This window comes from Lacerta agilis, chromosome 3 (genome assembly GCF_009819535.1).
Source record: "Lacerta agilis isolate rLacAgi1 chromosome 3, rLacAgi1.pri, whole genome shotgun sequence".
NCBI classification, from domain to species: Eukaryota; Metazoa; Chordata; class Lepidosauria; order Squamata; family Lacertidae; genus Lacerta; species Lacerta agilis.
In genome coordinates, this window is record NC_046314.1 from 86346891 (window position 1) to 86373882 (window position 26992).

Below are 26992 nucleotides of genomic sequence, written 5' to 3' on the forward strand. Positions count from 1 at the left end.
AGACTATGCTGCCTTCTGGAAGGGATGCTGAATCCCACTCCCCAATTCAGCAGCACTCAGTGGTAGTCACCTAGCAAACTATTGCTGCCAGCAAACCATTGCACAAACCATCTAGCCAAGATGCCTGTCCTGGGATATTAAAGCTGGGAACTGCATAACAACTGGAATGGCATAGGTTCATGGCCATACTCTTTCCCCCAAAGGATAAGGGACAGCCGCATATACAGTCAACACAGTTCCATCCTATAGCAGATGCCTGTCTGAGGTTAAAAAAAAAATGTCTAAAATAATAATAATAGAGAAGCAGTGAGGATGGAAAGCAAGTGCCAGAGATAAACAGTGTAGGAGCCACTGCCAGAAAGTCAGTCAAATTGTTGAGGAGCTGGTAGAGGAGGAACATTTAGTATGTTTCTAAACAGGTACTGTATGTTTCCAACTCCAGAATAATAACATGAGTACTGCATTCTCACTAGCTAAGCGAAAGAAAGCTAATCATTTTTGCAGGGCACTTGACAACCATTTTAAAGAGTAGGCTACTATATTATAGCATGTTACTAAAGGGCATTACAGAAAATATGAGCTGTTTGACTCCATGATAGAAATTTAATGCCTTAGATTTCCCCGATCTTTCAGAGCTAAGATTCTCTGGCTTAATGTTTCATTAATGCAAGTACATGAACATAATGCACACTTTCTTATTCTGCACCTCAGGGGTTACTAGTGGCTACGTATAAATCAATAACAGCAATAATGGTAACACTATAGGAGCAATGAACTTGAATATTCCATTACTTATTATTTATCTGCGTAGTAAGGGTAACAGAATCAATATATGAAACCATGAATACAGTTGGAAAGGTTCGGGCGCAGGGGGAAAGAATAGAGTAGTTAAGAACAGCCTGCTGGATCAGGCCAATGGCCCATCTAGTCCAGCATCCTGTTCTCAGATGCCAACTCAGATGCCTGTGGGTTCAGACATATACATCGTAACGACGGGAATCCCACAAACAGGACCTGAGCTTCTTGCTTCTCATAGCTTCTTTGACTCTGCTCAACTATGCTACCACCCTTTTGCTCCTGACAGGTACCTCTCCTGGTCTGAGGTATATATAATATTGTAGTTTTAAACAAGTCCTGGGCATTGGGGAGAGAACTCCCTCTCTTTACTTTACTATTCAACTTCCTTTTTACCAATCACCTCATTTTGGGAAAGTATCTTTCTCTTTTGTTCTGCAGCCAATGCTGCTTTGTTCCTCCACAATCATTCTAGTAATCGCCACCACCCCTTACATTTCTAGGGCTTATTCGATCTTCCTGCCATTGCTCTTTGTAATGGCCCTCATTCACTCTACTATAATTTAAGTGAACTGTTCCAAACATAATGGGCCAATTTTCATCTGATCATCTAGTTCCTCTGTCTTTGTACTTAGTCTTTCATTTAATCATTTTTATGAACTGATTGATTGCCATTGTATTTAATCATTTTGCTTAATTAACCGAGAGAACAACTATTTGTTTACGTGGGCTCTCTGTCTGTTCAGTCAGCTACGTATTTGTTTATGAATTCTTCCTCGGGCTTGCCAATTTGATTCTCCCCAGTCACTTAGCTAAATTTACTTCATTAATAAATATAATTCTTGCCTACCTTAAAGCCCACTAACTTGTCCACCTTTCGCATGTAACTGTTCTGCAATTACTTGATTCTCATAGCTCATTTTTACTTCCCCCTTCCTCCTTGTTTATTTCTATCTCAACCCAATTCTTCACGTGCCTTGATTTTATATTCCCAATTAATCCATTCAGTTCTCCTCTTCTTTTCCTTTCTACATTGCAAGCATTTATTATCAGGGGTGTAGTAAAAATTTGTATGACTGCATATATGGGAGTATATATGCTGAGTCCTACAAATTTGCAATTCTTAAAATTAGGATCTGGAGCACCGCAGGGGATGCCATTTACAAAGCATTGTTGGAGAAGATTAAAGAACATAGGAGTTGCGGATACAGAGTCAGTATTACTCCTAAGCTGCCCTCTTTTCATAGATTTCTTTGGGAAAATATGCTTGTGGATTTCATGGATTTCTTTTGGGATAATATGCTTATGAAGGACAATAGTCTGGAATTATAATGCTGGTCTTGGAATATTAGATAAAGGTAAAAGGTAAAGGACCCCTGCATGGTTAGGTCCAGTCAAAGGTGACTATGGTGTTGCGGCACTCATCTCTCTTTCTGGCCAAGGGAACTGGTGTTTGTCCACAGACAGCTTTCTGGGTCATGTGGCCAGCATGACTGAACCGCTTCTGGCACAATGGAACACCGCAATCGGAGCCAGAATGCATGGAAATGTCGTGGAATATTACTGCTCCCTCTTCCCTCCTCATACCCTTCCTTAGTTTTTCCTTTCTTGCTTTGATCTCCTTTCTCTTTCCTCTTTATTGTGGTTGTTATTGCTTCCTGTGTACTAGAAAATAAAGAAATTATATAAAAAAGTATTACTTGCCAGTATTAATAACTCAACCAGACTTTAGAAAATGTGTCTTTTTGGGTCATCTACTCCACTTTCACAACATTTTAGGGATATTTCCATAAATAAATCTGAGAGCTTAAGTCTGACAACTACTCTGGGATTTTGTTTTGTTAAAAGTGATATTTGGATCTAAAACAGGCTCGTGAGGAGAACAGATGGGGGGTCATTCTTCACATATGTTCACATGTGGAAATAACATGTCTGAATGTTATGAATATGGAAAGAACATATTGGACTTACACCCTGCTTTTGGGCTTCCCATTGGTAACTGTTTGGCCACTGTGGGAACAGAATGCTGGTCTGATCCAGAAAATCTCATCTTACTTTCTTAAAGTTTGGATTCGAAGTCACTTCTTTATGTGACATTATGTTTAAAGTACACCAGTTTTGCTGAACATGACTCCAGCTGAAATCCTGTTCTGTAGGAGTATGTATCTCCCAGCTCCGCTTACCTGGAAATATTCAATTCAGTGGGACATAGAGGCATGCACAGGACTGCTGTAAATTAGGATCCTAGCCTACTATGTAAAACTATTAGTTTTCAGACACACAAAAACTGGGACCAGCAATCCACTAACAAACTGGTTTAGTGCACAGAGCTCTCTCATTAAGTTAGAGAAACATTTGGGTCTTAAAATAGCCTCTCTTTTTGTGAGGTATTACTGCTCTACAATTTCAGTAAATCCGAGCAGTTAAAACGCCACAGAAACTAAATGACCCCAATTAATGGTAATAAAAATAAATTTGATGCCGAGAAAGAAGATAACAGAGTTCATCTAGTTACACTGAATCAACAGCTTTTCTCTTAGGATTGGCTTTAAGGGCAAGTGCAAAATTAAAATCATATGTAGTGATTTAAAAAAATGATACTTTATGGCTCTGATCAGTCTCCATTTCCAGCTGTGGCAAAGTAGGAGTGGAAGAATTCTCCTGAAACCTCATAGATTCAAGACTGCTGTAGGTCATTAATATTTTGAATTTTAAGTAGTATTTTATTTGAATCCATGCACTGATGTAACAGAAATGTCACTTATCACCCTCTCCTTTTAATACACCCTTGTGAGCCACATTTATGTTTAAAGAAGAACAGTGCAAATAAAATGATGGGGTTACAATGCTTGTTTCAAAAACTCATAAAGCAGCCTTAAATGAAATTCAGATTTATTATACCTAAAGAAAATGATGGTTCTCTTCAGTTACCATGTTTCCACATTTCAGCACCATTTTGGATTTCGTTTTTTGTAGTCCTCGTGGAAAATTTGTCATCATTTTAGTGCAGATTCTTTCCTAATAAACACATTTCTTCTATGAAACTATGCCTAACGCATACATTTATGCAAAGCAATGTTCCTAAAGGTGCGTTTTTGTAATTCTTCTTTACCTAATATATTCATTTTTTTGTATACTTTACTTGGCTGGGAAAACTGCACGGAAAATTCAGGTAAGTGCACTTTGCAAAGGGTGGCCTGTGCGTTTCAATTTACACAGGGTTTTGAAAAGCAAAAATCAGGTGGGTTCACCTTCAAATGTGAACTGAGACAAATTTCTTCCCCATCTGCACTCAAGGTGCACCGATAGACTAAAGGGTCGAGGAATCTGATGGGATATAAAAGCATAACCCACCTACCTCATGCTGCACAACAAGCACCGAATTGACCTATAAAAAGCCCATTCAAAGCCATTTTAGTGGCACTTATTGAACAAACGGCTTATATTATTGCAACTAAAATGACATCCCATGCATGACAACCGGGACTACATAGTACAGAAGAAAACAAACACACACACACACACACACACACACACACACACACACACAAATGGGGCACAGGATCCTCAGTGGCTATGTAGGGGGGCTGTTAAAGGCTTCCCCGGTTCCATATGCTGTGCTGATGTGAGACTCTTCCAACAAAACAGCCCTGACAGCTGCTGCTGAGCTTCTGGAGAGAGCTTTGCTTGCTTGCAGATACCTTGAAAGCAATTAATAGGATCACTGCTGAGGAATTTCAGATGTTAACTTTTTTAAAAAACAAAAAACTCCAAAATATGCCTTTCCAGTTGCACTTCTAAGCGTGAGATCCTAAAGCTAATTGCTTCCTCTCAGGCCTGCTGAGCTTGAGAAAAGATGCTTTTATCAGACATGCCATACCATAAACGCTCACATATTTTAAAAGCATTGTGCTCTTTTCTCCCATTCTTAGACTAAAAAATCCCCTGCTTAGCCATGTTCAATTTACTGATGTTAACTAAAAACAATTACTTGTCACTTAGTTGTGCTTATTACTAAGTGCTTTAATTTAATTAAGTTTTTTTGTGAAATGATTTAGTAAATTAATTACTCAAAAATGAAAGAAAGTATTAGTAAGAAAACCATTAAATGCCATTAATAAGTCAATACATTACTCAGGAAATGAACTCAGCTTTTATTACTAGGAATTGCCATCAATTACTAAATATTGCTGTACCAATTACTGTACTTGTGGAATGGAAAAATTATTGGGTGACTGTTAATAATGTCACTTACAAATTACAATGGCAGAAAAGTGGTTAGTAAATTCTTTGCTCTGGGTTCACATATTAGTGGGTAACTTGTCACAAACAATTATTCCTTTTAAAAAGAACCATGAAGTGAATAATGCCATGCATTTTACTGGGCTCCCTTCTGCCAGAGCAAAAGGATGAAAGCTTATCCTTTGTAAGAAAAACGGAAATCGGAATGGTCAATGAATTAAGAAACTTAAAGCTACTGATATTTGGCCGCAGTTTATGCTTGTAGAAGTCTCTTACGATATTTGCATGCAATAGCTACCATTGGTTCAGTAAAACATATTGTACTTTTGACACTACATTACTGATACCACATATGGCTTTTAAAAAAGGGATAAATTTTGGTTCTGGCCTTACAAAGACAAAAACCACAGCTTGTAGAAGTCCAGGCTAGCTTTTGAGCTGATGTCAGTGGCCTACTTATAAAATTCACAAACGCTATTAAATCATAGCAACATCCCATGAGACACAGTCAGTTCAGACACAACCGCTTACAGGTCTGCCAACCATCTCTGGAAAGTGGTGGTGTGAGTAAATAAAGTGTGATACAGTATGCATTTAGGGCAGGTGCCCAAATTACTATTACTAAGGCAGCTTTGCATGGAAACCTTCTAACCAAACAGGGCTGGAAGATCTGACCAGAAAGCAGTCCTTATGTTTCCCAAGGGTCTGATCTTCCTAACAGCCTGGTCTTATGAATTCCTGGTCCCTTGGGCTGTGCGCACACATTTAAAGCACTCCTCAAAGAATCCTTGGAACTGCAGTTTGTTAAGGATACTGGGAACTGCAATTATATTAGAGGTAAACTATAGCTCCCATGATTCTTGGGGTGGTGGTGGAGGAGGAGGATGTGCCTCAGCATTAGACAGATTGCCATGGAATCAACGTACGCTGAAGCACAGGTGTTATGCAGTTTGTTGGAAGAATATTTCCTATGTGGTTTCACATATCTATGGTGGAAAGGAAATAAAAAAATGAGCAAAGAAAAGCATAATTTTAGAGGTAGTAACTGCAGAGCAAAATTCCAGCAAAGGATCCAGAGACTTTCGCTGTGTTCACACACTCATTTATTCAGCATTCACTGTGTTTCTATTGCTGGATTTTCAATCTGTGTTCACATGGCATTAGGCAAGACATAATGTATCCTGTACTTTGTTGTAAGATTCTACTGCTTCGTGTGTTGTTTTTCAAACCAGCTTCACAACGATTGGAGTCCTTGAGCTGTTCTTAATTTATCTCTATACTTTGCATAGGATAATTACATTCCCACTGGTCAAAGCTCCCTGGTGTGTGTGTGTGTGTGTGTGTGTTTGTATAGAACTGAACTGAAGCTGTGCTGATGTGAACAAATAGGGAAATAGGTGAACTCATCTTGAATTTAATTACATAGGTGGGACTCCATTTTAAGAACCTTAAATGGTGGGCTTGTCTCCAGTGGTGGAGGAACCCTCTCTGGCACCCGGGGCAGGATGCTGAGGGGCGGGGTGAACCGCCAGGCGGCGCATGCATGACGTCCATACGGACTGCACACACGCAGCAGCCCATATGGTCGCCGTGCGAGAGGCAGTCCGTATGAACACCCGGATGGGAGGCGCGCACGAGCGAGAGCTGGGGGGAGGCAGCGGGCCATCTTGTCATCATCCCTGAGTGGTACCCGGGGCGGCCTGCCCCCTCCGTACGCCCCTGCTCATCTCCCCCCTCTTGCTTTTTATTCCCCTCCTCTATTTCGGAAAAGGCAGCATTTGAAAGCAACACAGAGATTCATTTGTCCTTTTATTGCCCTTTTGTTGAAACTTTGATGTGATTTCTTTGGCCCAAAATGAGACATCACTTGAACACCACACACACAGTGCCTGGGTTGTATCCAGTGAAATAATTGTGCACATAGGATGACTTCTGTGAGCCCAGTGGATTTTCCCTCCCCATAAGTGCTGCCCACAATAACCCCACATCTTCTCTGGAAGGTTGGAGGAGAAACCTCAAAGCAGATCCGGGTGGGTGGGTTTCTACCTGCAAAATTCATTTAGGCTGTGTTCACCCTCTTGTTTGCGGTGCACTCACTTCATTTCCAGTGCTGAGTTTTTAATCTGTGTCTGCACAATGCTGTGCAAGATGCATATGTATCCTGTACTTTGTTGTGAAATACTATTGTTAGATAACATTGTTTCTCAAACCAGTTTCACACCAGTTGGTCCTTAAGCCTTTCCTGATTCATCTCCAGCCAAGGTGTGACAAATTGATACACACCAGACATTAAATGCTCTGTTGGTGTGAGCAGCTAGGGGAAAGTGCTATGAAATGCAGGGGGGGGGGAACACAACTTCACTGAGCTCTAAAGACCGTAATATGAACACCCCTGTACTTTAATTCAACTCTCTGCTCCAGGCTCTGCTTCCTAGAAAGGGGGGGGGGCGTTCCTACAGCTCTGCTTCTTTAGCTATTTAGACAGCATTCACTGGCAGGCACTGAGTCATTCTTCTGCCAGGCAAAGAAACAGAAAACCTACTAGTCTTTTAATACTTTTATGTTTCCCCTTATACATTTCCATTCTAGATTTAAGTTGTTGCCAGCAGAAATTGCAAAACTGTCCATCTGGCCCTTCACAGCGCCCATAGATATGAATTAAGTTACCTAAACACAGCTGGATAACAACTCCCACTAGGCTTTAAAGTACACCATACTTCACAGAGTGCTTTTACAGTTTTTAATTTATCCTAAAACCACCACAGTGGTGGAAGGAAGTATTGTTATTTTTCTTTGAAAAGGAGAAACCTCAAGTAAAAAAATAATAAAGCTTTGTTCCAGCAAACGGCATCAAAAGAAATTGGAAACAACTTCAAATGATTAGAACTGCAACTTTGGCAGCTGTCTTAATATCACGTGACAAATATGTGGTACAACGGGAATCTAGACCCTCTTAAGTTCCTAAATCAACATTAGCTCTTATCCTCTCACACACAAACATTCAGTGTAATAAGAAGGATGCCTTTCTATAAGGCATAAAACATACTGTGGTAACCGTAGAGTTAAACATTACCTCCAGGTACTATGAGTTGGAGCTATCTTGCTTCATATGAAATCAGTAAGAACTTAGCACATACCTACTGCAAGTTTTGAAATTACAGCAACTAGTCCATGTTGAAACCTGTTAACATGCTTCCCCCGCCCCCCGCTAGAGTTCCACCAGGTTCTCCTTGTATTGTGTGCCTGTTCATTCTTACCACATTCACATTAGTCTCAGGGTCAGATTACAACCTGCTGAGACTCTAAAATGTGTCAAGTGGTCCCACAGCATTGACAAAAAATGTGCATTTATCTAACAGAAGGGATAATGAAAATGAAAATAATCCATAGTCTGTCCTAGCCACACATCTTCAGATACACACACCTGAACCCAGCAGACTTGAACCCAGCAGATTGTGGGAGAGGACACCTGGTCAAGGGGATGCAATCACAACAGACCACTGCAACTCTGCCTTGCACAAGCCTCCCAGAGCCTGGCAAGCAAGGCGGAAGTGCTTAAAAAGTAGTGGTTGTGGAAGTGAAGTCTGTGTAAGATGCGTTCAACCTGTACAACTTTGGTGGCTCCCTAAAAGAAGCTCAACAACCTAAGGAGTTTTTGCACTTCTTTTTTCTAGCAAAAAAGCACTGGTTACTGAAAGACCAAAACCCAAACTTTGCAGCATCCAGAATTTTTTCACATTCATCATGAGCCAAGAAATATTACGCACAAGTACCGGTAATTCAGATCACCAAATCAATCAAGTTTGATTAGATAAAACATTGAATTTCATTTGACATCAGTAAGAGTAACAGCCTATTCAAAACAGAGTCACAGACTGCTGTGTTAAATAATGAATACTAATGATAGAATAGGGCAGAAAAGAAGAAGAAAGACTCGTTGTGCATCACTAGGTTGTAGGCAAAAGTAGGGAACTGGGATTCAAGAGGAGAGGTGGAGCTTTAGGTAGATAGGAAGCGGAAAGACCCCCAGTTCTAAATATGGCAGGCATTGGTTTCATTCATTTAAAATTTCACTGAAGGTAAAATCATAATTATTTTTAACTTAGCGATTTGCAGACCCTTTTGAGAAATTTTTCTTGTCTTCTTTTGGCTTTTTCTCAAACAGACCCCCAGATTTGATTTCGATTTCTATGCAAGCAATATTTTGGTGTCATCTCCACCTCCAACCCATCTGAAACCTTTTCTTATGTGTTTCTTATTTTGCTTATATCCCACCCTTCATTTCGGGAGTCAAAATGGCCTCTTGCTTTATCCTTGCAATAGGTAGAACAGGCAGAGGCACACAGAGTGGGTACGACTGGCCCGAGATCCCTCAGAGTATATCATGGATGGGATGAGATTTGGATGAAGATCTCTTTGGAATCCAGTATGCTACACCACGTTGGCTTGGGAACACCTACCATGGGAGTGAGTTGACAACAGCAGCATATTGCCATAAAGAGGGCAGACCATGCAGTTCTTTACATATCTGCTCAGATGTAAACTTCATTATGTTCAGTGGGACCCCGAGCTCCTACTCCTTGATCACTGAGGATAAGACTGGAAGCTGAGACTCTAATCTTGCACACACTTACCAGAGAACAAACCCCACTGATCACAGTAGGGCTTGCTTCTGAGTAAATATGCATATAATTCCACTGCATGTATGAGAAATAAACTTAAAATTCTATCCAATTTTTGTAGAAAACAACAACTGAGCTGCTTTATTTACTCTATTATGAGTACTTGAACAAAACAATTGGTCATGCCATTAATAGTTTTATTTTCTATTCAGTGCCCAAAGCAGCACCGTCTTTCTATTAGTGCAGACACCAGTGGATTTGAGATTAGGATGAAAGCACTGAATTGGGGGGGGGGATCCCCCAAAGCATTTCCATAGGCAGAATTTTACAAAAATAAAGCATATATGTGTATGTGTGTGTGTGTATGTATGTATGTATGTATGGATGTGTGCTACTGTCCCCATAACCTTGTAAGTGGAATACATTAGAATGAGGATGGGGAGAAAGACAGAATCTTTACCTGTGCTGCAGTTCTTCATTGCAAAGGAATCAATGACAGCTACACTTCTGTTCCCATTAGCAATATATTCCAAGGAGATCCGAAAAGGTTTCTCGAGGTGTCCAACTCTTTCCTTGAGAAGCACCCATCTGTTTTTGTTGCACGCCAAGAAGAAAGAACAGAAGAAAACCATGGTAAGGAAAAGAGCTAGCTTGCAAGAAGTGCAGTTGAAATGGCAACTGTTCCACATCTGCCTCATCATATTGGCTCTCTACTAGGCTGCTTTTCTATTACTTCTCCCCAACACAAGCCCTTGCTTTGTTCCTTTTTTAAAAAAATAGAATTTAAAGAGCAGAGATTTCTGGAGAGCCAAGATGTTACTAGTAGAATTCAGCTAATGACACCCCTCCCCCCCCCCCCGTCGCCATTCTGATCTGTCACAATTCTGTGCTTGGAGATCTCTTGCAGATGTCTATGCATGCTTTAAAAGAAACACAACTTTTGTGTGTATGTTTGCCCCCCCCCTTCCCCACGTGAACGAAGCTGTGAAATATGTAACACACAGGAACACTTTAAATACCATCTCCCCCAACCCCCCCTAGCCCATCTCAATCTGTTATTCAGATTCAGAGCAGTAAGTTTCTCTCAAGGGGCTGTTGAGTAGCTGAAATTCCCAGCCTTACTTCTCTAAAGTATTTTGCTTCACTCGGTCAAAATGCATCTCCTTCCCAACACTATTATAAGCTTTAAAATTAAAACAGGCCATTTCCCCTTTTAGTTTCATTCTGCCTTTGGTGGTTTTTTTTTTTTTTAAGGGGAATTAATGGGTTCGGAAACCAAGGTCATGAACCAAGGCACCACACTCTACACAGGTAAGCATCAAATCCTGCCTCTCTGAAGCTGCTTCAAGGCTATCTATTGATCTCAATGGAATGGCACAGAAATAATAGCAGTGTACAGGCTTGTCCATGTCACTGTAAATCAATCCACATAGTGGAGGGCTCAACTACACAGGAGTTTAATGTGTATTTGTAGCTGCCTCAGGTTTCTTTGGCATTGCCCACAAGATGTCCTCTTCATCCAACTGGCAGCCTGCACTTTTGTCCCGTTAAATCAAGATTTCCCCAGTCCAGGTTAAATCTGGTAGACTCCCCCCCCAAAAAAAAACAGTGTGCATACAGTGTGCAAGCATGCATTTCCACAACACAGGCCTCAAGGTTCTGGGACTTGCAGGGTGTGGGGAAATACTAAATGAGGGGAGGGGAGAACAACACAGAGCACAGTCTTAAGCCTATCCGGCGCCGTGGTTCAAAGATCTCTCGGCTCCTCCTTTCCCAGAGTTGCTGACCTTTTTACAGCGCTGTTGGCAGGTTTGCAGGGCTGGAGGAGGCAGGCAGCGGCTGGAGAGCGGCTCCTCTGGCGGGGAAGAGGCGGGGGCTGCGGGCGCAGCGCTGCTTTGGCGCAGCGGGCAAGGGCAGTGAGCTGGTGCTGGGAGGCGCCAAGTCCAGCCTTCGCCTCTTCCCAGGCACCCTCCAGAATGTGGCGCAAACTTGGCGCCCCGGTGCCCCGCACCACTTGCCTCTATGGGCAAGACGCCCCTGAGCACAGATACACCCCAGCAAGCTCCACCCACTAATATGGAAACATCAAGAGAGATTTCAGAGACATAAAACCAAAAGCACTGTTGCATAGGCAACAGCACACAAACATACATGCACATTGGAAAAAGGCCCATGTAAGCATTAGTGTCTCCAGATAGCAGAACTGTAGCATACAGTTGCATCTATAAGAAAGATTGCTTAGGGTTAATTCATGCCCATTTCTGTGGTTGCATTTAGAGCACTCTTACAATAGCAATGGATAATCCTGGGAACTATCATTTGTGGAGGGTCCAGGGGAACTGCAGGCTTGTGAGGTCAGCACCCTTAACAAACTACAGGATTGTCTGGGGGAAGCCAAGACTGTTACAAGTGGTACGAAAGGGTTTAAAACATGCAGTGCGGATGCGACTGTGGTTACATGATGATGCAATATGGCCAGAACAGACTTGTGGTAACTTACAGGTGGGTAGCCGTGTTGGTCTGCCATAGTCAAAACAAAATCGAAAATTCTTTCTAGTAGCACCTTAGAGACCAACTGAGTTTGTTCCTGGTATGAGCTTTCGTGTGCATGCACACTTCTTCAGATAGCTGAAGAAGTGTGCATGCACACGAAAGCTCATACCAGGAACAAACTCAGTTGGTCTCTAAGGTGCTACTAGAAAGAATTTTCGATTTTGTTGTGGTAACTTGTTATTGTCTCCAGTTCCTTAAGCAGCTCTTTCCTGCCTCTTTTTTTCTGTATGCTGGCAAATGAACCCCTTTTCCCAGCATGTTAGCATCACAAACGAGATGCAAGCTTGTCTTGCTGCATTTTATTTACAGTGGTACCTCAGGTTACAGATGCTTCAGGTTACAGACACTTCAGGTTACAGACTCTGCTAACCCAGAAATAGTACCTCGGGTTAAGAACTTTGCTTCAGGATGAGAACAGAAATCGTGCGGCGGCAGCGGGAGGCCCCATTAGCTAAAGTGGTACCTCAGGTTAAGAACAGTTTCAGGTTAAGAATGGACCTGCAGAATGAATTAAGTTCCTAACCCGAGGTATCACTGTATTTATAGGGTTTTTTTAACCCTACCTTTCAGCCAAAAACAACAACATCAAAGCTAAACTGAGCCAAACAAGGCAGTCCCTGCTCTGAAGTTAATAATCTAAAAAACCCAAGGTCACATGAGGTCACTATCTTACTCCAGCTAAGTTGCTCTGAGTCCGGCCAGTGCTTGGATGAGATACTCGCTGGGAGCTATGTGTACTCAGTCTTGGATTCCATGAAAGAATAAAGGTAGAATATAAATGTAATAAAATAAATATAAGTGTGTGTGTGTGTGTGTGTGTGTGTGTGAGAGAGAGAGAGAGAGAGAGAGAGATGGATTGGGAGGGGGAGGAAATCAATGCTTCTTAAGTTATATACAGTGGACCCTCTGGATGTGAATTAAATTTGTTCTGGGGGCCCGTCCACAACCCGAAGGCAGAGACGCCACTTCTGTGCGCAGGCGCGGTGCGACTAAACGCTTCTGCACATGCAAAATCTGGAAGTATACACTTCTGGCTTCGCCATGTTTGGAACCCGAAAGTTACGTATCCAGAGCGGTACGTAACTAGAGGGTCCACTGTAATAGGGGCAGGACTGGTGCTAGGGTTTCTTGCGCCCTAGGCAGACCACCTTCTGGTGCCGCCCGCCAAAGCCTGCTTTAGCGGGAGGTGGGGGGTGGTGGAGAGGCAAGCAGCAGTTTCTCTGCTGTAGCGGAGAAGAAGCTGCTGCTCGCCCGCCCCGCCGCCTGCCCCCCGCCAAAGCCTGCTTTAGCGGGAGGTGGGTGGTGGTGGAGAGGCAAGCAACAGTTTCTCTGCTGTAGCAGAGAAGCTGCTGCTTGCCCATCCTGCCCGCCCCCCGCCAAAGCCTGCTTTAGCGGGAGCCAGAGGGTGATGTAGGGGGCAAGCAGCACCTCTCTGCTACAGCGGAGAAGCTGCTGCTAGCCCCCCGCCCAAGCCTGGCCAGCGCCCCCTCCATTTTGGCGCCCTAGGCAATTGCCTAGTTTGCCTTAATGGACGCGCCGGCCCTGAATAGGGGTAACTAAGCTACACTTCATTCAGTTGGAGGAGAAAAGGTTCATTTCAATACTGAACATTTTCATATGCATGTGGCAGCCGTTACCACCACCCCCATTTTTTACGCATTATTTAACAGAATTTGTATACCACTTTTACCATCATCAAAACGTCTAAATGGTTTACATAAAATATAAATAAAAATGATTGATAAAATACAATGTTAAGAATTTGGTCTAATTTAAACAATAAAATTAGCTTTTAAAATATTCTATTCTATTAAAAGTATATTGCCACGCGTCTCTTGAAATAGTAGGACCATTATTCTATAAATGTCTAAATACTGCTGTTTTTGTGGAAAACACAATTGAGCATTTTTTTTCTCTCTTCTGTTTTAATTGCAGCTGGAGATGTTTTGAGAATGTTTCTAATGGGCTTTTTCAGGCACCTGTTCTTTTGTTTCCTTATTGATGACCGACTGCAATAAAGCTAAACAAGAAAATCTTAGTAGCTTTTATGTGGTTTTCTTTTCTCTTTTTGGTGACCCAGAGGAATCTGTGAAGAGAAATTAAAAGTGCCCAAAGAAGAGGCCTGTAATAATAATAAAAAAGAGTTCCAAAACTTCACCAACAAATATTTCTCCCCATTTCTCTCCATTACAAAATAGTCATATTTCCTGATCCTTAGCAACTTATTGAGCCAGTACCATCATATGGCTAGAACAGAGGGAGAGAGGAATACAGGGGCCCCTACACGAGTTTCCCAGCTGAGAAGCTAGACTCCTCCCTCCGCCATCTTGTTCACTATTCCATCAGGCTGAGAAGGGACGCAGGGCCACTCAATTTGTGTAGCTTAGGGACTAGAAACTTTGGGCTCTTCCTCTCCCATGTGGTCATCTGCAGAAGTTGTTGTTAGCCAAGCCACTTATATAACACAAACGGAGTCCAGAGAGAAAAAGTCTCGTAAAACTTTCCTGGGAAAGATGGAGAAAAACAGTGTATAATTTGAGAGGAAAGGAACGGGGAAGATTTGCCTTCCTTTGGTCAGGCCTTGTACCTAAACTGGAAGACATTACAGTGGTACCTTGGGTTACAGACGCTTCAGGTTACAGACTCCGCTAACCCAGAAATAGTACCTCGGGTTAAGAACTTTGCTTCAGGATGAGAACAGAAATCATGCGGTGGCAGCGGGAGGCCCCATTAGCTAAAGTGGTACCTCAGGTTAAGAACAGTTTCAGGTTAAGAACGGACTTCCAGAATGAATTAAGTTCTTAACCCGAGGTACCACTGTAAATTAAACATACAGAGGAAAGCTTCTGCAGAACTACACAACCAATCAGAGCACATGCTGTCTCAGCAACGATCATGCCACTTTGCCTGGTTGCTAAGCAACACCTACACACACACACACACACACACTCCCCTTGGCTAATGTTAATAGAAAGAACTCTTTAAGCTTCAAACCAAATGATCCCTGTTGTGTTGCACTCCCAACACATAGCTATGTCTGAGGTCACTAAATATCAGTGTTCTTAGTTATCCAGGGGAAAAAACCCCTCTGAAATATTTTATCCCTGTGTTGCAGACTTAATAACATCACCATCATCATCATCATCATCATCATCATCATCATCATCATCATTTTTTTTTCGACCGTCAGTCAGAAAAGATACATTTCTTAATAACATTAAAATTGCAAAAAGTGGGACCTGTAACAAAACATTGCAGCGGGGAATGTGCTCAGGGTGCCATGCATTCCTCAAGGATGCTCTGTCCCCCTTTTGCTTGCTGGTTTCCCTTGCTTGCTGAGAACAGGATGCTGGAGTAGATAGGCCATTGGCTGATCCAGCAAGCTCTTCTTGCATTCCCTAATTTGCACTATCATTAGTTGCCATTTGGACTGGGGAGTTTCATTTTGCTCTATGATTCCTATTCCTTCAAGAGTATTATGACTACCCTGTTGAGTGGTGTTCTCTAAGTCTTCAATGACATTCAGTTTCTCGAAGCTTCTAATCCTGATCAAACCCAGAACCAGATTTAACACCTTTGGTGTATAGCACTAAGAATTTAAAATAAATTAAAGAACAAAGATAAAGAGGAATGACAAACTGTAAGCATTTGAAAGATATATTTAAAAAAAATGAACATAAGAGACAAGAAGGCAGGGCAAGGAAACAAAAAGACACTATCATATTTATGAGCCAGAAAAATGGGAGAAAACAAAGATACCATTCTTGGTATTTTTATGGATAAAGGAAGACCAATGAGCAGCTAATTGCAACCACCAGACCTGCATACAGTAAGAGAATTAATGAGAATTTTAGTGGTATCTTCAGAAAGGGGGGAAATAATTCAGAAATATTTAGAAGTCAATAATCGCATGATTTTGAAAGGGCCTGAACATGCAATAAAGAAGACAAACTTTTATCCTTCTTGTAAGAGTGGGAAGCAAAAGATCCAAGCCCAACTGCTGCAAAATTTGCAACACAGTATTCTCTAAATCATTACCAATAACAGAATTTGAAACTTATCCAGCAACACTGATTTCCACAAGCTGGAAGCCTCTCTATGTGCAGATGTGCTAGCAGATATAAGAGTATGATTTACTGGCAAGAGACATGAGGAGTCCCAAATACAGTTCAGCATGAGGCTTCTCTGTGTTCTTTAACCCAGTCTTGCCCGAGTCTCTTAAAACTCTGGCAACAAAAACAGCTGGACCCCTCATAGAGCTTTGGATATGATTTACTCTGAAATGTGGGAGCATCTGTGTGTCACGCGAAACATTCCTTACTGTTTCCATGACAGATAGATTTTAATTCCAGGTACATGGTAGCCCTCAACAAAATGATTTCTTGTTTCTCTGCTACTACTAACCCCCTGGCTAAAAGTGTCATGAGTTTTAGGAATTGCTTCTCTGAGTTACTAGTGCAATAAACTTTACTTTCAAATTCTCGGGTCTCCCATAGTTTACCGCGGAAACTATATTAAATTTTTGGTGCTGATGCTGGGCAGGTATTTTATGCTGCTGGAATTCAAGACGATGGAAGGCTCATTTGGGGCCAGATTAATTTAAAAATCTGCAACCTGGGTGCCTTGAAACTGCTTTGTTTCTGAAGTGAGTGATTCACATGAGGAAAGTGACAGTGGAGTGGGGTAGAGTTCAAGCCAGTTATTGCAAAGCAGTTTCCCTGCATTGGAAACAAAAAACCCTGAAACACAATTTCCAGCCTACCTTCCACAGGTGGGCGGGGTTTGCGGCACAGAGCGGGGGTTACCTGGGCAGGTGCAACCCACCTGCTTAGGTTGGCCTTTGACCCGCCCAGGTAGGACAATGGGCGGGTCAAATAAAAGAGGCTGAGCCCTTCAGCCAGGCCTCTTAGTCTTTTTTCCTTCCAGGTTCACCTGCCCTCCCTCCCACAAATTAATAATTCTTCTCTCCGTATAATTTCGCCTGAAGGCAGCAGTCATCAAGTTAACAATACTTTCCTTACAGGTTTAACATTTTGCGCCATCAAGTTAACAATACTTTCCTTACAGGTTAACAATTTGCGCCATCAAGTTAACAATGCTTTCCTTACAGGTTAACATTTTGCATTCCAGGTCAGCGGGCGCTGCTGTGGTCTTAAGATGGTTGCCGTATTCGGAACCGGGAAGGAATTTCCCCTGCACTGGCAGGTTTTGCCTTCCCCGCAGCATTTTGTCACAACTTTGGCGGTCTTAGGCCTTGGCAAAAGTCTATCATCAGGTTGGGAGGGGACGCTTGCATGCTCCCTTCCAATGCGACGGCACTTGCAGGGCCCGTTAAAGGGTAAACCGGGAGTCCCTGGCCCTATAGCAGCGGCATGTAGGTCAAACTCCTGGACCGAGGGATCAAAAGAAATATATACACTATAGCCTAAGCTCCTGACACAATTGAAAAGTCTGAGCACACATTTTTCAGATTGCTGCCCAATGTACAGTATATAGTGTATAATTTTTAATGTAATTTGCACGTGCAGTTTTCTGGTTTTGTGCACTGGAAACAGCTGTAAGCACAGTCAGAAAAGAAATGAAAGCATTGGGGAAGTAGTGGGCATGGAAGAGGCAGTAGAAGAAAGGAGAAGGAAGGAAGGAAGGACTGAGCCTAAAACACTGAAACAAATTGTCTGTGCTATGGAATGGTTTGGAGTCAGATTTTCTCCAATTTATCTCCATATTGGATAAATCCCAATTTACAGGGTGGTGTTTGACGGTAGCATCATGTAGAATACACAAATTAAATAGTTATTTATTTATGCCAGCAATGACAAACATACAACAAACTGTTGTGGACAACACCCACCTCCCTTGAAACCTGGCACTTTTGACTAGCAGGAGTGCCTGGCGTGCTCTGGTCCATGGGGTCACGAAGAGTCGGACACGACTAAACAACAACAACAAATGCTGCCTTCGAAACTAGAATGCCAAAGGAATGGAAAACACCTTGTCTTTTGGCTTCATGTGGTACAGGACAATTTTTATCAGCTGCTGTGTTAACTATTCATATTTCCATCAGATTTCTATTAGACATATTTCACCACTTTTGATGGGATAACTTGTTTCATAAAATACCCTGCTGCTGACCTATGGCAAAGGGTTTTAAAACACTGTATTATATATTCAGTTCGTTTATATCCTACTTTCCTTCCATGGAACTCAAATTGAAGTAGTGCGCATAAACTTCTCTGGACATGTTGAAACAATTGAAGGTGTGAGGGAATTACGTATTAATATATCTTCTTTGTTGCAAGACAGTTCTACATACAGACTATACTTCCAATGACAGGAGAGGAAGTAAAATTTATTCCGGTGGTTTACCTTAGATATGTGCATTTTCTGTTTACCTCCAAGTTACATGTCTCTTAAGTTCTACCTCTCAGAGTACAATTTTATATACATGTTTACTCAGATCCAGTGAGTTTAGTGGGACTCCCAGGTAAGAGTGCATAGGATCTGGTAGGATGTGATACAATTTGTGCGTGGGGTGTGTGTGTGTGTGTTGCAAGACCTGAACCAGCTTTTCGTTATTCATTCCCTCTCTTCTCTCCTTGAACTAAAATGTGGGCAAAGAGAAAGTTGAATCTATTTGCTCTTAATCTAGAACTGATTGATGTTCATCTCCAAAGGTATAATAAAAAGTTATTACTTTGAGTATTTCTAGAAGTCAACCTAAGAATGGGTTTCCATTAAAGGTTCCAAAAGGCAAGTATCCTGTATCTCAGACCTAACACATGAGAATGGGAACCCCAATGCATCTTTATAAGACTGTTGAACTCTGATATACTCCGATTTTGCTTAAGGTTCCCATGAACATTTATTTTAAGATATCCACTTATTATTTAAAGCCTGGATCTTATTTCTAAGTGCTATGGCTTCCCATAAGTTTTTGCTAAATTGAAAATGTCAAAAGCCTTATACAATTACCCTCTGCTGCAAAGACTATCATGGAGAAAGGCCCAGCTAGGAATCTGCCCCAGTGACAGAAACCACTTGAGTATAGCGCCAAAGGTATGAATACAACAGAATCACATACCCTAAGTCCTTTGGGTCTAATGACAGAGGAAAACTTTTGATTCCACATTCTTTTCAATGACCTGACAGGGATACATGAGACTACTGAAGTGAAAAATTTTACAAGGACTTTTGTAGCCCCTTAATGGCAAAATGGACTCAGCTAGACTGGTAAAGAAAAAGCAATTTATATGTGTTGTATGTGCGATATAACATTGTGCCGAAGGGAAGCGGGTAGCACTGTGGTATAAACCACTGAGCCTCTTGGACTTGCTGATCAGGTCGATAGTTCGAATACGCGCGACATAATGAGCTCCCATTGCTCTGTCTCAGCTCTTGCCAACCTAGCAGTTTGAAAGCACACCAGTGCGAATAGATAAACAGGTACCGCTGCGGCGGGAAGGTAAACTGTGTTTCCATGTGCTCTGGTTTCTGTCATGGTGTTCCGTTGCACCAGAAGCAGTTTAGTCAGACTGGCCACATGACTCGGAAAGCTGTCTGTGGACAAACGCTGGCTCCCTCGGCCTGAAAGCGAGATGAGTACTGCAACCCCATAGTCGCCTTTGACTGGACTTGACCATCCAGGGGTGCTTTACCTTTTTAATAACATTGTGCCACCAGATGACGACATGGAGTCCCATTTTTCTCTACCTGTTTTCCCTGTTTACATTTACAATGTTTTAAAGTGAAACGCTTCTTTGATGTGTCTAGATCCAGCCAATGTAAGTTAGTGGAAGTGTCAGTAAAAAGATGACGGCAAACAAGGGATAATGGATGAAGCAGTGAACTCTTTGAAAACAGACCTTCAATATATTCTGTTTGAAACTGCTAGTTCTGAGAATGATGAACTGGGGACCATAGGTGGAACAAGGCACTTCCTCCTCCAGTGCTCAGCATCTTTTGCCACCTGATAGGTAAAGATGAATAAATTGCTCCCTCAAATTAATGTGTAGCCTCTTGAAATGAAAGCCTAAGAGGTGCAACAGAATATAGTATTTCTTTTTATTTAGAATATTTGTTATATCCTGTCTTTTGGCTACAAGAGTCTCCAGAATGGCATCTTGGCCATGGCACCGTCCCTGTGGAATGCCCTCCCATCAACTGTCAAGGAGATAAAGAACTACACAACTTTTAGAAGACATCTGAAGGCAGCCCTGTATTGGGAAGCTTTTAAAGTTTGAAGTTTTATTATGTTTTTATATGTGCTGGAAGCTACCCAGGGTGGCTGGGGAAATCCAGCCAGATAGGCAGGGTATAAATACAACAACAAGATATGGTCTGAAGCTCAACATCAAAAAAACTAAGATCATGGCCACTGGTCCCATCACCTCCTGGCAAATAGAAGGGGAAGAAATGGAGGCAGTGAGAGATTTTACTTTCTTGGGTTCCATGATCACTGCAGATGGTGACAGCAGTTGCAAAATTAAAAGACGCCTGCTTCTTGGGAGAAAAGCAATGACAAACCTAGACAGCATCTTAAAAAGCAGAGACATCACCTTGCCGACAAAGGTCCGTATAGTTAAAGCCATGGTTTTCCCAGTAGTGATGTACAGTTTTTCAAGGTGTTCATCACTCTTAATAAGTTAAAGTATGTTGTTGGGAACTGGGGCAGCAGCATAGCTAGCTGCTTGGGCACCTGGGATAGCATACCTGTCCTGCGCCCAAGGGCGGGGCGAGCCACCCATGGGGCGGAGCCTGCAGGTCCCGGCAGGGTGAGCCGGGGCAGGGCAGAGCCTGCAGGTCCCAGGAGAGACACGTGGGTTGGGCGCACTGCAGGCTGATAAGTGCCACTCCCTGCAGTGTGGCGCCCAGTGCCCCCCGCCCCCCTAGCTATACCTCTGGTCTGGGGTTAAAATCATAGATGAGTATTAACCCGCTGTGTAGTTGTGAGTAAGCAGCTTTCTCAATGTGTAAAATTGGGATTAGATAGTAGGATCGTACATGAGTGTCATAGAGTGAACACGATAATGGCTGTGAGGTTCTTTGTGCAGCAAAGTTTGAAATGATTATCATTCCCTTGGTCTTTGTTCTACGTCTGTAAACAAGTCCAAATGTTACCTCCCACACACAGAAGTCTATTTTAGGAAGTCTGTTTTACAAAAAGAACTTGTGTGCAAGGTAATGCAGGGAACTCCGTTTCAAGAGAAACTGAATTCAGAACAAACTCATTTATTAATTCCCTGGATAAAACCCCTTCATATGATCTTATTTTGGAGAAATTCACTCAGTTCCTTTTTGGACTTATTTCCCATGCATCGTGAGTGCTTTGATTTGTAAGACCAAGGTTGAATACAGAACCCGTGGTAGTTATCTGAATGCTCCGCAGTAGGTCCAGGTGCTGCAAATGCTTCCAAAAGATCATTAATCTAACTAATTAAACTAATTGACACCTGAGCCCTTCATGGAGCATTGGAATAGGCTCTTTACCATCTCTACACAAAGGAGAGAGAAAAAACCCCACGAAAAGCTGTGTTGATTTCCCCACTATTTTTATATCAGCTAGATATGGAAATAAGGATTCCATGTTTCAAGCTCAGGTTGCTGCTATGGCCAGGAGTGCCTTTGCACAGCTTCAGCTCATGTGCTCCTTTGAGAGGAAAGACAGAATATAAATGGGTTATTTACACATACTGTATATACAACCTGAGCCTCAGATGGAGAAGCTCACAGCATTGATACCTCCAAAAGGTCCTGCTCCTCGATTAAGTCACAGCTTTGGATCCAGGCTGAAATCAACCATGTCTCTTTCTCAGCCTGCTTTTCAGCCCAGCTCACAAAAGGCCACCTTGACTATTGTACTTCTAACTACCAGGCAGGTGAGGTGGGGGTATAGGAGTCCTACCCATTTGCCCTCTGGCACAGAGAAACTTCTTTGCCTGTACTATTGAAGGTAAAAAAGGTAAAGGTAAAGGACCCCTGGACGGTTAAGTCCAGACAAAGGCAACTATGGGGTTGCGGCACTCATCTCGCTTTCAGGCCAAGGGAGCCGGCGTTTGTTCACAGACAGTTTCCTGAGTCATGTGGCCAGCATGACTAAACCGCTTCTGGCACACGGAGGACCGTGACGGAAACCAGAGCAAGCACACCAGTGCAAGTAGATAAATAGGTACTGCTTCAGCAGGAAGATAAATGGCATTTCTGTGCGCTCTGGTTTCCCCAGTGTTTCAGAAGCCAGATCCTTCATCACCATAACTGGGCTGTTTTTATAAGTTATGAATATATTAGATTCCTCAGATTGTTCAGAGCTGGACCATAAAGAAGGCTGATCGCCGAAGAATTGGTGCTTTTGAATTATGGTGCTGGAGGAGACTCTTGAGAGTCCCATGGACTGCAAGAAGATCAAACCTATCCATTCTCAAAGAAATCAGCCCTGAGTGCTCACTAGAAGGACAGATCCTGAAGTTGAGGCTCCAGTACTTTGGCCACCTCATGAGAAGAGAAGACTCCCTAGAAAAGACCCTGATGTTGGGAAAGATGGAGGGCACAAGGAGAAGGGGACGACAGAGGATGAGATGGTTGGACAGTGTTCTCGAAGCTACTAACATGAGTTTGGCCAAACTGCGAGAGGCAGTGAAGGATAGGCGTGCCTGGCGTGCTCTGATCCATGGGGTCACAAAGAGTCGGACACGACTGAACGACTGAACAACAACAACAACAACAACAACAACAACAACAACAACAGATTGTTCTATACTTCCTCCTCCTTTTTGCAACAAGCAAAGCAGACATTTATTTCAAAGGGTTGCTCCCTCTCTGTTTGGGTCCAAGTACTCTGTGGCCCATTCAAAATCAGGTCTGCAAGCAGTGATTCAAGCCATGAGGCAATGAATTGTACAGGATCAATTTCTTCTGCTCTTTCTTCAAAAGAATAAAAATGTAAATTAATTATTCTTTGTCAATTTTCTTCGTCTTCTAGCTTGTTGTGTATATCTGTATATTTCCCTTTTTTGTAATTCTTTTATCTTTTGTCATGGATTTGGCTTAATTCTTTTGTTGCTGTAGTTATTTTTATTAAAGAGTCAAGCATCGTGCTAAGTTCTGTCAGTTTTGTTTCCACTGGAAGTATTAGTTCTTTCCAAGTATTTTTAATAAGCTCCTTTATGGTTTCTTGTTGTGCTGCAAATTCTTAAGATATTGTTACCATTTTCTTTCTCCGGTGAGGAAGAGGCCTCTTTTGAGAATGGTGCCATCTTTGGCTGTTGCCTGCCTTACTGTCTTTATTGAAGTGAGCCTTCTATCACTGGGCAGGAAGAATTGAGTGAGGGTGTTATGTACTGAGTTGAATAGGATCCAAAATGCAGCAGTCTGATTGGTCCTAGAACAATAGGATCCAGAATGCAGCAGTGTGATTGGTCCGCAGGAGCCACCCAATCCAGCTCCAGGTGGAAGTGAATCTGCAACCCGATTGGCATACAGGAGTATCCCGGAATTAGCCAATCACGTGGGGCCCATTGTGTAAATAGTGTATATAAAGCAGACGTTTTGGGGAAACTGCCTTGTGGGAATACACTTCGTGGGTTCCTTTGAACCCATGGTTATTTGTTTTAGGTTTATGTTATTAATGCACTATTTTTCGTATCCTTCCGTTCTAAAATGAAAGTAAAAGTAAGACAGTGGACATTTTGCCACTGAGATCACTCCGCCTAAAAGTTAGTTCCAGAGGTTTTTTGAAATTATCAATGATCGTTTATTCTGCTTCCCGCCTTTTTGGGGGGCAGCAACAGCGTTTCTATTGGTTAATATATTGGTTATGATGTCACCCTTGGTTATCAATAAAAGGCTGAGGCTCCCCGCTTAGGCAAGTTAGTTGGGTTATTCTTTGGTTCTTTTCAGTTGGGTTAACTTTAGTTTAAGGGGTTTTTGGGGAGCGGGCTGGATGGGTTGGATGGTTTAGAAGCGCGTGTAGGATTTAGTTAGGATATAGTTTGCGGAAGATCTTTCGGTAAAGGTTTAGTTAGGTTTCAGTTTAGCATAGGCTTAGATCGCGGAAGATTTCTCGGTTTAGTTTTATTTAGCCTTAGCATTGCGGAAGATTTGGCGGTGCAGGGTTTGTTAGTTTAGGGAGAATCTTAGAATAGGGCTAGGAACAGCGAAGTGTGAAAGCCTATGTGGGTCAGCCAAAGCCATTCAAAGAAATATCTGTGTCTGTCTTTATTTAGTGTTGATTTAGAAAATTTTGGGGGTCTATTTAGCCTTAATGCTTAAGTGCGTAACTTTAGAGTAACTTAGGAGGTCGCAAGTGTTTGTAGCTATTTTCACGAGGCATTTTCATCCGAACCAACTCACGCACCTTCAGACTTAGCCTAGCGAACAGCAATCCGGTGCGAGTTTATGGTCCGGAATTATCACATGCTTCGTTCGCAGGCCGGCCAGCGCCCGTGCTTTTTATGCATGTGAGGTGCTGGCCGCTTTCCCCCGGCAACTGGAATCCCACGTGTAGGTGGCCTAAACTTACACGTGGGAAGCTCCAGCAAAGAATCCCCACACTGCCTTCCTCACTACTATGAGATGAATAAAGAGCATGAAATTCACACTTGACTCCAAGTACATTTCAGAGGATTTATTTTCAGCTTTTCTGAATGCTATTTTTCTGAATCCTCTCTCCTATCTTTTAAGTTTTGAGTTTTTTAAAGCAGCAATGGCTTTAGCTCCAAGCTGTTTTTCTGGGCCCTGGAGCACAGCTTAGAGTTTAAGTGGCCATCTTATTTCCTTCATAGCCACAGCCACTGGCTCCCTCTTTTAGTCTTTTGGCAAGTGGTCAAGACAGTCTTACTTGACCAAGTTATGTATGGAAGTGACAGCTGGACCATAAAGAAGTCTCATCGCCGAAGAATTGATGCTTTGAATTATGGTGCTGGAGGAGACTCTTGAGAGTCCCATGGACTGCAAGAAGATCAAACCTATCTATTCTGAAGGAAATCAGGCCTGAGTGCTCACTGGAAGGACAGATCCTGAAGCTGAGGCTCCAATACTTTTCAATACCTTGAATAACTGTCCATCTCTTGGGGGACAAAAGGCCTGCTGTAAAAGTTATACCAGGTAGATAAAAATCTCTGACAAGTAAGATGTAAATTATCCACACAGCTGATAACATATTTAAACCAAGTCACAAGTGCATGTCAGGGGTGTACCACTAATGCTGGTTGGTCATCCACAGGCTCCAGTGACCCATTTTAAATTTAATGTCTGCACGAAGTCACACACGACTGAAGTTTTTACCCTAGTACTCAGATTTAATGAAATCTACAAGCCATTCTACAGACCCCTCCTCATTTTAGCTTTAATATTATGGCCCGCATTGTAGCTACACAATCAGTAGCTAGTCTTAAGCGGGACATCACAAAATGTTCAGTTTGTAATATTTTTTCCAATTGTTTTATGTATGGGACAGAGCCCCCTGCAGTTGGTCACCCCCAGTTTGTGTAATCTTTACACCAGGCCTTAAAGATTCACTTGAATTGGGGGTGGGGATGAGGACCAGCAACAGTCGCTTGAGCCTCTTAATTAATTTTGAATATAAAATTGCGTAATGTCCAATTGTGAAGCTGAACAAGAATGCAACAACAAACAAAAAAAAAATCTGGGTCGAGGGGAAAAAAGAAAGAAACAACAACTAAGCTACATCCTTATCATTCTACACATGACTCAAGAGAGTGTCCTTGTCACAAATGCATTGAAGTGTGTGAATGGGGACCTCGCATCTATCCCTAATGCTCTCTTGCTTATAAATGTGTGGCGACAATAGTTGTGTCAAAGTACTTCAGATCAGCCCTCCCACTCCCCCTTAATTCCCGGCAATTCCAAAGAAATGAAGAAACGATGAAGGCCTGTTCTATAGAAAAGGCAACGTGTTAATGAGAGATAAAAAAAAAAAAATGGGTGGGGTGGGGTGGGGGAGAGGAATATTGCCAGGATTCTGACAGACTTCTTTGCTCTCAAACTAAGGAATGGATTTGTGACAGAAAATCCAAAGATAATCCCTCTCCCTCCACAGATATTGTTCTGTATTTACAGCTGGTGAAACGGCTCCTCCATAATAATGCTGCACAATCAAGTCGAGCAGAAGGAACTATCAACAGATGCAGTATGAGGTGTGAACAAATGACATCCATTCCTAGTTGCAGCAACAAGGAAATGAAAATTGGGGGGGGGGGGTACTTGCCTCGGCTGGCCATCACTGTTGAGGGAAAAGAAGGGAGGGGGAGTGTGAAATGAGCCATAGGAAGGCTGTCTGGCCCTTTCCTCATTAGATCAGATAGTATGTATGTGGCATTTCACTATGATTATTTTTAATTATCCTTGTTAAGTATATTGCTCTTTATTGATCTTCAAATTACTAGGAAGGAATGATAGCAGTTGGGTTGTGTTATTGAGGCTGATTATCTGCTTTTTATTGACAGGATCTATTTTTGACAGAAGCTAATTAAACTTTAAATTAGTTTGTTTCAGTGGTTCTCAAAGCATGAGCTAGGGCACCCTAGTGAGGAAATGGTGGTAGCCAAGAGAAGTCTAGCTTTCATCTGATATCTTCCAGTGCCCACTAACAATAGACAGAGTGCCTCGATTCTTATGTCATCGAGGCTGCAATCCTGTGCTAATTAATCTGGGAGTAAGTCCCAGTGGGACTCACTGCAGAATAGATATGCATAAATAAGATCACTCAGTAAGGAGTGTTTTCAAGCCTCAATTTTTCACAATAGACTTGCCTTTGTGCAAAAGGC

General features: G+C 42.3%; 1 protein-coding gene across 2 annotated transcripts in view; it reads right to left on the reverse strand.

The window, feature by feature from the left end:
• Window positions 1-26992, reverse strand: part of ALK (ALK receptor tyrosine kinase) — a 269183-nt gene that overhangs the window by 176892 nt on the left and 65299 nt on the right. The window contains exon 2 of one of the 2 annotated variants that reach the window (XM_033144624.1): window positions 10120-10247. In XM_033144624.1, coding sequence (XP_033000515.1) covers window positions 10120-10138 — 19 coding nt within the window. In that variant the 5' untranslated portion in view covers window positions 10139-10247. Of the gene's footprint in view, window positions 1-10119; window positions 10394-26992 lie in introns of those variants that run through there. The other variant, XM_033144623.1, reaches the window with a different exon arrangement.